General features: G+C 42.0%; 1 protein-coding gene across 3 annotated transcripts; it reads left to right on the top strand.

The window, feature by feature from the left end:
* The first annotated feature begins 322 nt into the window (after positions 1 to 322).
* Positions 323 to 11,556, top strand: maza (MYC-associated zinc finger protein a (purine-binding transcription factor)). 3 transcript variants are annotated; one of them, XR_015106723.1, is made up of 8 exons: positions 323 to 1,360; positions 3,367 to 3,517; positions 4,552 to 4,946; positions 6,557 to 6,813; positions 7,511 to 7,574; positions 7,922 to 8,093; positions 9,595 to 10,040; positions 10,375 to 11,556. XR_015106723.1 is itself a non-coding variant. In XM_086154142.1 (8 exons), the coding sequence occupies exons 1-8, from the start codon at positions 1,328 to 1,330 to the stop codon at positions 10,381 to 10,383; spliced, it is 1,302 nt and encodes a 433-aa protein (XP_086010268.1). In that variant the 5' UTR covers positions 323 to 1,327; the 3' UTR covers positions 10,384 to 11,556. The 3 variants fall into 3 exon arrangements, 2 of the variants coding, with proteins under 2 accessions (XP_086010268.1, XP_086010267.1); XM_086154142.1 differs by having other exon boundaries at positions 9,595 to 9,815; XM_086154141.1 differs by having other exon boundaries at positions 9,595 to 11,556.
* The last annotated feature ends 238 nt before the right edge of the window (positions 11,557 to 11,794 follow it).

The raw sequence follows: 11,794 nt of genomic DNA, 5'->3' as shown, positions 1-11,794 counted from the left end.
AGTGGGATCCTTAATCCCATCGGCAACTTCCATACTTTGATTCATGCCACGAATGTATTTGCAGAGAATATAATCCACGTTCATCTGCAAACCCACGTATGGGCAGCTTTAACTACGATTTCATCATTTCGTGTAATCGGAAGGCCTGAGGTGCGTTTGCATCACGCCGAATTTCAGTCCTTTTCCTTCCGTGACGAAAACCAACGGGTCGTGACTCGTTTCACGGTGTCAAAAGTGAACTATTGGGCGAGCAGAAGTAAAATGTGGGATTTTTTGAACGGAGTCTGGCGTGCGCGGTCCGCTCCCGGCCGGGCGTCATGTGTGCACATCCAGCTGTTGCACTTGCGCGAATCGTTACCTTTAAGATGCGAAGGGACGAAGCCTGTTTTCAGCTAAACACCGACACCATTTTAGCCAAGGTGCGTCCGCCGTGCACGGTCCGGACGGCCGGTCGTGTTTTCAGACGTACCGGCGGATTTTCCTCTCGACCGTGAGGCGGTGGCGGGAGGGGGTGAGCCGTTTCTGTAAATGTCGGATTTCATTATTTGTCGGGAGAGGAGCCGGGGTCCGTGAGGAGGGTGCATACACAAAATACTTTCCCTTTAAAGCGGAGAGGGACAGAGGGGGAGAAGACGAGATAAAAAAAGAAAAGGAAGAAAGACTGAGAGGGAGGGAGGGCGAGCGGGACGCGATTTGAAAAAAAGAGAAAGATGTCACCCCGTCGATTGAAACGCCGAGGCGGAGCCACGGAGCGCGGCCGACCAGGAGCTCTCTCGCTGGGGGACTAACTGTACGCAACGCCGAGGCTTGTGACGCGACGCGGAGGCCTTCCCGGAGCTAACGCCACAAAAAAGTCGCTGGCCATGATTAGCACGTTTACGCCTTCTCTATAAACATGTTTGCTAATTTGCATGCAAATTCGATACCAGTAGACATAAGCAACACGATCTATATATCTATTAAAAAAAGCACAATCAAAGCAAGCATGACACCAACCATTTTGTCGCATTTTACTAAAGCACCTCGTCTGTGTCTGCTTGCTGGCCGCAGACATTAACTTAGCGAGCCTAAACACTGATTTCAACACGGACGTCGTCCGGTGCCGTTACACATTGACGGGAAAGGACCGGGCAGGTGGAGGAGAGCCGCCGTTACAGGCCGCACATTCCTGTTTTCATAGCGCCGGTTGTTTCTCGGCTCCGTTGCCCTCCCCTCTTTCCCCCCCTCCCCGCCCGCCCGCCTGCCTGCCTGCCTTCCTTCCTCCCCTGCCGCCCCTCGTCGCTTCCCCCCCGGCCGCCGGGCTGCACGGAGTCGGCCGGTGTTAAGGATGGACACCTCCTGGAGCAATTTCCTCTTTCAGGTAAGCTGTTCCTTGCTTTGTTTTGGTTTTGGTGGAGAAAACAAGCAAGGGGTGGGTGGAAGGGGGTTTGCATTCGGTGGATTTAAAAGGTGAGTGGGAGGAGAGGTCACGGATGGGTCAGGGTGTCAACCCTCCACCCCCTTCCCTTGCATCACCTGGATGGAGGTGCACAGATCTGCTCTGAGGTGCCTGCTGATTTGATTTCACATTTCCTTTTGCATCTGCACTCCAAAACAAGAATTCCGGGGACAACTTTGGGGAAAGTGAGCCGAAAAGGCTCGGGTAAGAGCCGAAAGGTCTCCAGAGTTCAGGCCGGCCCAACTTTTCAAACCACAAAATGTTCATTTTGCATTTGGAATCCAAGGTGTTTCACATTTACATTGGTATTGTCCTTTACAGAAAAAAAAAAAACAACTCAAGGTTAGGGTTATAGGCTTATTACTAATATTTTGTTAGTAGCGTTGCTCTCAATTGTACGCACTTTATTGCAAGATAATAATATTTCAGAATTTCTCCAGGTTAGCCGTGAATCGAGGACATAAAGTGTCTTGGGTCCAAGGTGGTTTATGGCTAAAAAGTGTTTGTGTGAAAATTCCAAGCAAACAGACAGACTCTGTGGAATCTTGTGCGAAAACTAAACAGGAAGAAATAGAAATAATGTCTGAGTCGTTCACAATATCAGAATTCTTAAACTTCAGTTGGAACGAGGATACGTTCCTCCAACTTTCGATAAATTGTCTCAAGAGGAATTAAATTTGTCCTTTGATAACGGTAGGCTTTATTAGCTTGTATGAACACTATGAATATATAAGTTTAACATGTATATATATACACACACACACACACACACACATTTTTATGTTAACTGAACCTATGTTTGCTTGATTTTAGTTTCATCCCCCCCTTTTATTTTGGGAGGATTTGATGGTTTTGACACCTGTAATCAATCAGATAGATAACTATGATCACACTTTAACATGATTGTAATAGTATTGGACTATTTATCTTTATTCCTCAACGCGTCCTATTACAATATAGCCGTTTCGCTGTCACACTCTTCTATTTCAGCTCAACTAGAGCAATACTGAAAAAAGACAATCGTGGTATATTCAACACGATTCTAATGGAAACGTCTGAATACATCAGAGTAGAAGGATGGAAGTGCCAGACGGGAGACTTAGATGAAGATCGAGGAGGAGTTTTATGGATATACTGAAAGAGGACGGGAAGTTAGTTGGAGGATGCAGAGGATTGGGTTTGATGGAGGCACGTGATTTGCTGTGGCAACAGCCAAAAACCATGATGATCAGTGTTTTTTTTTTTTTTTTTGTAAACAACAATAAAATACCAACAATGCAAATAGTGTTGTGCTGATTAACTACTATAAACGAATTAGTTAATTCATAATACAACTACATTTTGTGGTCTTTTGCTGCAAAGTGAAGAATAGTTCAAGTTCCGTTCAATCAAAGAAAGGTATATTGAAACTCAAGAAATAAAATAGTTAAAAGATTTGTCAAAACTAATTAGGATCATAAATGAGTTTGCTATTTTTGTTCTTGTAAATTACTTTCCTGCTATCTTTTTCAAGGGAATGTCTTTTAAACATATTTTGTGCCATTTTGACTATAGTTACGATATTTTAATCGATCGAAGATGTTTGTAAGAGAAATAATCATAAATCAAAGACTTCTCCAAACCTGTAAAAAAAAAAAAAATTAGTAATTATAGTCTAAAAAATCATGGGGAAAGTAGAGGATAAAAAGTAGTCAATGTATTTAGATTTTTTTTAATGTATTTTAAACTGAATTTGATCCAGAAAAGGTGTCAAAAAAATGACAAAAGGGCAAAAACCTAAAAAAGTACTTAGAGGATTCTGAAAAACTACTATTACTTATGCTAGAGATCAGCCTGGCTGAGCTTCCTGAGATAGTGTGTGTGCACCACAAGTGCAACGAGTCCTTGTTTCTGCTGGAGTACTGACACACGGTGGTACTGTTTACCAGACGCCGCCGACTCAGAGCCAAGCGGAGACTCCCCTGCAGTCAGAGCTGCTGCCAGAGCTGACCGGGCCGGCCCAGACCCCACCGGCAGAGCACATCGTGACGCCCCCGTCCACCGTCGACACCGCTGCCCTGAGCGAGGAGCCGCTGCCAGGTGAGGGAGGGTCTCTGCCGTGTCGGGTCACGCCGAAAAGAAAGGGGTGGGAGGTCACGCTGAGGTCCCAAGGTCACTGAATTTGTTTCGTTCACTTCTGTTAACATCAGCCTTGACATGGTTCATATTTTTCTTTCCACACAATTAATATCTCTTCACTTCCTCCAGCATGGATTCTAACGTATGACTTTGTGGTCCAATTAAATCGGGTGGTAATTTATTCTAATCGAGTGTAACATATTTGGAGATTGCAAGAATTTTTCCCAGTGTGTTCAAATGTTGTTCCAAGTTCTTATGTAATAATACTTTTGTATAAATTACAAATAAACAGCAATTAAGCCAGACTCGTGTTGCAGGGACAAATTCAAAACCAAACCGTATTTATAAATCTACTTAGCACTCTTAATGTGCCACAAGAAAGGTTTTAGAAATTTAACACAAATACTTCCTCCTCAACCGCCCCCAGACTAAATGAGCAACATAAGATGTAAAGTGGTTGTTGTTGATGATTTTTACAAGAACTAAGGAAACTCTGTAATCGAGTTAGGAAAAAGGAAGGTAAGAGCCAAAAAAGTACAGGTAAATAAAATAACTAAAAGAGGATCAAAGTGTTGCTGTACCCTAAAGTGAAACTAAGAGGTGGATTATTGAAATAAACTAAATAAGATAATAAAAAAAAAGGGAAAGAAATTCAGAATGAACAATATCAAAAGATAAGATGTTGAACATTTAAAAAATTGAGAACAGGAGAAAATGATGGAGAGGTCATCTTAAAAAAAAAAAAAAAAAAAAAAACGTTCATTTTTTTGAAACATCAGTGACATGTAAAAACTGTACACAATTTTGCATAGACCAATGCAGTAATCATATTCTGTATATGTGTTAATAATAACTATTAATGTACAGATTTTTGAAAAGTCAGTGACATGTAAAAACTGTACACAATTTTGCATAGACCAATTCAGTAATCATATTCTGTGTATGTGTTAATAATAACTATTAATGTACAGTTCCACAATTGTCTTTGTTTGCAGTAAAACCCCAACCCTTGAACAAGCCAAGTCGTCCCGCGCACATCTGTGCCACCTGCAACAAGGAGTTCAAAAACAGCTACAACCTGCGGCGGCATCAGTCGGTCCACACCGGGATCAAGATGAAAGACCGGGCCGCCCGGGAGAAGGAGGACGCGGGGAAGGCGAGTCGGGTGGAGAAGCAGTCCGTCCCTCTCTCCCTCCTCCAGCTCACCCTGCCCCCCCAGCCGCCCCCTCCTCACCCTCCGACTGCCCCGGACGCCCTCCCCGAGCCCAGTCAGCTGGCCAACCCCGAGAGCCAGGCTATGTCCGTTCCAATCGCCCCGGCAACCGTAACCATGGCTGCGCCGCCTCAACCCATCCAGGCTGCAGTTGTTGTTGTAGGCTCCATGGAGCAGGTGAGTTTGCTGGAGAAGAGCCAGGCAGTGGGCCTCCTCTTTTGGGTGGCAGCTGCCCAGAAGCTAGAGAAACGCCACCAGTGTCCCAAATTCATCTTATTCTGAAAGATTTGGTGTGATGAAGCTCAGATCTGCACCGGCAGCCTGATTTCACTCAAATCCAAGGACGACGGATAATTCAAAATCACTACCGTAAGAGTGAAGGTAAACTCTTATGGAATAAGAAACAATATAAAGATCGATCTCTCTTTTCCCCACGGCGAAACAGATTTTAATAGTTTCCCCGCTGTTGCTTTTGATGTAACCAGTATATCAAAACCACCAAGATAATCAGTTCTTTCAATGTCTTAACACTAGTTTAACACACCCAAACACCAGATTTCACCCAATGCCTGCAATCCAGAGGCAAAGCTGATAATATCAGAGCTCTCATCGACATCAAAAACACGACCATTATTTCGAAGCTAAATATAAATTTGGCACGTTCAATTAACATGTTCATCAGCATGTGAAATATTTTGGCTAATGGAAGGGAGAGCATGACGGGGACGCGTCTGCGGGCTTCACCCCATTCAGCCCCCCCTCTGACAGTGCTGCGCTGTTTGAGCTCCAGAGGATCACTGACCATTGATCTGCTGCACTCTGGAGGCGCTCTGTCTTTCTTTTTTTTATTTTTTCCTCTCATGCTCTCTCAAAACGAGGTGAGGCGTGACACTGCCCACTCCAAACAACAAACAACACAGATTCCAGGAAAATACTGTCCTCAGTGGAAAGAGGGATACTGGACTAAATACATTTTATTTGTGTATTCATTCTGTATTTCTGTAATGAGATGCCGGTATATCAGTGAAGTTGTAAGAAGGGTGGGGTCAAAGGTCAAACAGGTTGCCACTGTTTTTACAAATGGAATATAAAATGAATCCTTCAGTAAAAAAAATCCAATAATTTTATAAGTAAGATACCTGCAATGTATTCGACTACCCACTATTGAAAAGCCATTTAGCCTTTGTGTAATGACTGTAGTCAAAACATTGGAGTTTGTAATATTTCACATTATTTTGCTGTAAACACTTGTTACAAACTGCTCCGTTCTGTAACTATGCATGAAAATGTGTGATTTCACTATCAGTCGGTATAAAAACCCAAGTTGATTTATTTGACATTTCTTTAAACCGTGAGCATTATCACAGATGTTAAAGGATTGATCATGATACATTGATTCTTTTTTCTTTGAACTAAGATGCAATATTTGCAGACATCACAAAGTCTGCCATGAAAGTGTACCTTTGTCCTGTTTTTGTTTTTAAAGCAATTACAGAAGAGTATTGATCGTGTCATTTGAAATTATAATTGCTTTAGATTCAATGTAGTGTTCTATTACATTTTGATTACACACTTCATTATTTCATGGAATATAATAGAAAAAGCACAACATGTTGCATTGTCAATGCAATAGATCATAGGTACTTATCAAATATGCTCTAATGTCTTATTAATACTTGAATTTCCTTTTATTCTTGAAAATGTTTGTGCCATAATCAATCAAAAGAAGCCTTTCCTGGAACATGGATGCGCTTACCCCGCTTTCCTCTCCCCTTCCGCTCCACCAGAGTTCCAGTCAGGCCTCCAACGCCAATGCCAACCAGGTGAGGAAGAACCACGCCTGCGAGGCGTGCGGGAAAGCCTTCAGGGACGTCTACCACCTCAACCGCCACCGGCTGTCACACTCAGACGAGAAGCCCTACTCCTGCCCGATCTGCCAGCAGCGCTTCAAGAGGAAAGACAGGATGAGCTACCATGTGCGCTCGCACCAAGGAGGTGTGGAGAAGCCCTACGTGTGTCCGCACTGCGCCAAGGCTTTCTCTCGGTAGGATGCAATCTGTCGGACAAAAGTCCCCCCTGCTGCTCCGATGAGGAGCGTCAACCTTCGCAAGTGTGAATGTCAAGATTCAGAAGTGCAAAATTATCATCTTCATCATCATGGAGATTCCGATACGCTACAAAAAAAAAAAAAAAAAAAAATCTCCAAAGAATAATGAGGAGTAATGTTTTTCACACACATTTAAAGAAAACCATGTCAATGAGCTGATCCACAAAGGTGCCTTTTTAAAATCTCTGATTTTTTCCAAGTAACTTTCTTGGTCACAATATCAAATTCTTGGGAAACACTTTTAGATCTTAAGGGAGAATTTCTCACTTACTTGTACTTGCACATAATTTTCTTACTGTTTTTGGTGTTTGTTTGCAGATTTTAGATGGTGTCTTCATTTTATTTACTGTCTGTCAGATTTTAAGTTTTGGTCATTTTTTTTCTACAAATGCCTGAATTAAACTGTTTTGATTTTTATTATTTTTTTGTTTTGATATTCATTCAGCTTTACCTTTCATTTAACTATGAGTGTCACTTGCTAATGCAAATGAGAGGTAATAAACAGCATCCTTGAACTAATCCTCTGCTTACAGGATCAGAAGTGCTGCTGAAAATTAACTTTTTTTTTCCCCACTGGAATCGTCACTTTCTAAACATGTGACTAATTAGTTTGTATTTTTTCAATATGTTTTAGGCCGGACCATCTAAACAGTCATGTCCGACAGGTGCATTCTACTGAGAGACCATTCAAATGCACGGTAATGTCTACATCTGTTCATTGGACGTCAGCCACTTTGGGAATGAAAGCAATTCTTAAATTCATTTCTATTCTTTAAAAATGGAAATTCTTGAAATGATTAAATTCTGGATGTTACTCACGATTATGCAGATGATGATAACAAGGAAATAAACCGACAGTTAATCTACTATGTCCTCTATTGTAAGTCGCTTTGGATAAAAGCGTCTGCCAAATGCAATGTAATGTAATGTAATGTACTAGTTATCAACGGACTCATTGGAGATTTGATAAACAACCAAATTCCTAAGTGCGAGTCGTTACATGACACTCAGTTTTTCCTCAAATAGTCTCTGTTATTGCGCGCAGACATGCACCTCTGCGTTTGCTACAAGGGACCGACTCCGAGCTCATCTGATCCGCCATGAGGAGAAGGTGCCCTGTCACATCTGTGGGAAGCTGCTCTCTGCTGCCTACATCACCGATCACATGAGGGTCCACAACCAGTCCCAGCACCATGCCTGCCACCTCTGCAACCGCAGTGAGTCACAGCAAACTTCCAACTGGCTGCAAGAGCTGCCATATTGAGGTTCAATCACTGCCGCCTGTAACATTATCAGTGCAGCGTCTTCCTCCAAGCTGACAAAACACGATTAACCATCAACATCTCCGGCTGGCAGGAAAAATCACCAGTGCCAAAAGTACATTTAGCTACTGCCTTTAGTTTGGAGATTTTTTTAGAGTCAGGTAAAAGTCCTATATTTCATTTGTTTGCTGAAAGATTCTAACTGTTTTAGCTAGTTTTTCTGGCACGCAAATCATTGTGTGTTTTTTTTTTCTTCAGGAAATATACTTTACAGGATGTGGTGTCACATTTTTGCCACAATCCCATACGTAAGCTAGTAAAACACAATTTGGCACAAGTTCACAAAAAGGTAGCGAGGACTGAAACCAAAATGATCCAGAACATTTGGAAAAGGGAACCCCAGAATTTAATTAAACATTAAAAAGAAATTCATATTAAGCCCGCAAACTTAGCTGGCAATCAAATATCAAAGGGCTTAAAAATGATAGGTATAAACCTGAGAGCTAGAAAGAAGTTACCTGACATTGCCTCAAAATCTGCTAGAAGTTAGTTCAAAAACAGCAAGAAATAAACAATTGGCCTATGAATTTGCATTGAACTAGCTAAAGAAAAAACAGGGTAAATCCCAACATGGCAAGAAGTTCTCCGAAACCAGGGGTCGGCAACCGCAGCTCTTTCATCTTTACACTGCGGGTCCGGGTGTCTTGGGAAAATAAATTATAAATATTTAATTGAAGTATATTTCATTTGTTTTAATTCCTTTTTTTAACTTTTAGTTCTAAGTTGGAAGATTATTGTGATCTTGAAATATTGAATAAAATTATATTTATTATTTTTCGCCGCTCAAAATAACGTCACGCTCGCGGAAGCCGGTATACCCGCCGGCCGGTAAAGTCCCGATTTGCAGATGCTGTGCGCAGAAGTTCAGTAACAGAAGTCCCATTAACCAGGTAAAATAAATATTTATGAAGATATTTTGCAAATTTTTTTTTTTTTTTGGTTTTCTGACCCAGTGATTTTTTTTCCCAATATATTTTTAAAATTCAGGTCAAGGCTCTGCTACACGCTCTGAAAGCCCAAAGCTCAAAATGAGTTCATCACATAAATAAAATTGAATTTTCTCTGTAATACTTTGTGAATTTCAGAAGCAACACAATACACATTTATTTATGCAAAGTGTAAAGGTAATAAAAAGCAATATGTACAGTGGTACCTTTATTTTAGACGTCAAAAAGTAATTGTGGCTCCCAGTGTTTTCTTTTCCGAGGAAACCGGGTCCAAATGGCTCTTTGGGTGTTACGGGTTGCCGACCCCTGTCCTAAACGAAATGGTCAGATGAGGCCACAGTTGGAGGCTTTTCTTTGGCTCCTTTACCACCAGTCACCAGTTGGTTGGTGGTTCACCAGTACCCAGAAGGAAGGAGCTTCAAACTAACCGGTCGTGCGTTCCTCCCCAGGCTTCACCACGCTCACCTACCTGCGTGTCCATGCTCAGAAGCACCACGGCCAGGAGTGGAAGGAGAGCGGCGGCGCGCGAGGGGGCTTCGGTGGGACGGGCGCCGGCGGGGTGCTGCTCTGTCAGCTTTGTGGGGTGCAGTGCAAGACAGCCACGCAGCTCCAGGGTCACATGGGCACCCACGCCAACCAGGGGGACCCGGACCCAACCGGCGCAGGCCCGGTGGGCACCACTAACGTGGCAGTCACAGTGTCTAGTCCAAGCACAGTGGGACTGCTGGTAACTGACTGCACTGGTATTGCCCCCCAGCCCCACAGCTAGCATGCTGGTTGGGCTGGGGGGGGAGTTCGGGGAGGGACGGGTGGGGCAGGGGATGGATGTGGGGAGTCTGGTGACCGAGGTCAAACGATGAGGAGGAGACAACTGAAGAGCCTGCAGCCGAACCAGGTGTGTGCGTGCGTGCTGGCGTGGCATCATACTGGATTCTCAGCGGTTGCCTGTGGGTTCAGACCGAAGTAAATTAAATTCAGCCCGCTGTTTAATCTCGCAAGATTACTGGCACAAGATTAAGTGTGAAAGTGTACCTGTGGGAGTTTTACATGCAGCCAAATTGAACACTGCAAATAATTGAGTTGACTGGCTCAGGCTCAGTTTTGCAAGTTTACTGTTGTGACTTTATACATGTGAAATCTCACCATAGTACTATGGCCTGTTGTTCCCATGTCCTCTGATATATGGCCTACATTTACTTTTCTTTGACTTTTCAACATCTGTTTTCCAGATTCTTTAGAGAGCTACCGATGGCGGATGCAGACGGGCGGGACTCCGCCGTGAACACCCTTCTGCTCGTCTCGACACCGCTCATTATTTTATGAGGACTTTTGTTACGTCTATAAAGCCCAACTTCATCTGCAGCGTTTAACAGCCGGCATGACATGAAAAACTGAACGAACTATCTTTAGGATACCGGAGACCGGAGGAAGGTCTTTAGGAAACCAGAGGAAAATCCCAATTGATGATTTAATGTGTTTTTATTAATATGGCTTTGCAGTTACCTATTTCTGTTTGCTGTCATTTATTGTTTTAATTGACAACTGACTTGCACAGCCCATTGTGATTTTGTACAGCTGCTTATGTTATCAGTGTTTGTTTATAATAAGGAAATTGAACCGAGATAACATATTTTGACTGTTTTCTCCACTTATTTATTACAGAACGGTTTGCGTCTAATTCTTCTGAACAGTGAAACCTTATGACTGCTGTTTCAGATGGACTATCTTGTACATAAACTTTTCTATATCTGAGAAAGGCAAACCAATAATTGTTTGTGTATATTCTCCTTAATCATTGAATGTGCATAACTTCTCTGCTTCATATGATCTTTGTTCTTTCCTGGATGCTAATTTGTTACTCTTGAAATTGCCATGTAATTTGTAGCTACCTTGGTGACACATTTTCTGTGGCTGTGCATATTGATTGTACTTCTAGTGCATAGCGCCTCATCATTATGGTATTAAAAGGCAGTAAATTATCTTGAAATATCCTTCAAGTGTCAGATTGTATGTCTATGTACTGTATTCTTTATATAAAAAAATCCCAATAACAAAAGCGTTTTTTCACTAATAAAAACCAGCAGTATTTCTAATTTACCAATATGTTCTTGGAATTCTCAGGGGAAATGAATCTGCATTTTACTAAATTAACAAGGGAATCTGGTTTTATGGACTTTGGTTGGAATTTTTTAATCTTTTAAACTTATCAGTCATTTGCGTTATGTTTCTGCGTATGTGTTAAAATAATGCAGCCAGTTGTAGGGAAGGTTATAATTTTTCAGATTTTAATTTCACATTTTAGAATGTTTAAAATACAGAAAACGCATTTTTCCTGAATTAATGACTTCAGAAAAAAAAAGTTTTTAAACTAACTTCGTAACTGTTGATGTGAATAAAATGAATTAGCATTGGATTTAAATCCCTTATTACCCCAACCGAGTTAATCTCTGAACTCCTCGAATACGTATAGAAAAGTGACGTTTTCTGTCAATATAAAATAACCCCATTTGGTTATATAAAATATAAGTTTTTAAGAGGAAAACATTTCGCTGCTGTGAAGAATGGCTCCATGTTTTCTGGAGTACCGAGGCTAATTTAGCATTGTTTACAGCATCAACCCTCCCCCACCCGGCTTCTTCAGCTCCTCCC

The sequence above is a fragment of the Fistularia commersonii genome, chromosome 10, assembly GCF_037954325.1.
Source record: "Fistularia commersonii isolate RoL2024-O1a breed Wild chromosome 10, RoL_Fcom_v1.0, whole genome shotgun sequence".
NCBI classification, from domain to species: Eukaryota; Metazoa; Chordata; class Actinopteri; order Syngnathiformes; family Fistulariidae; genus Fistularia; species Fistularia commersonii.
The sequence above is the reverse complement of the archived record's forward strand: the minus strand, read 5'-3'. Positions and strand labels throughout refer to the sequence as shown.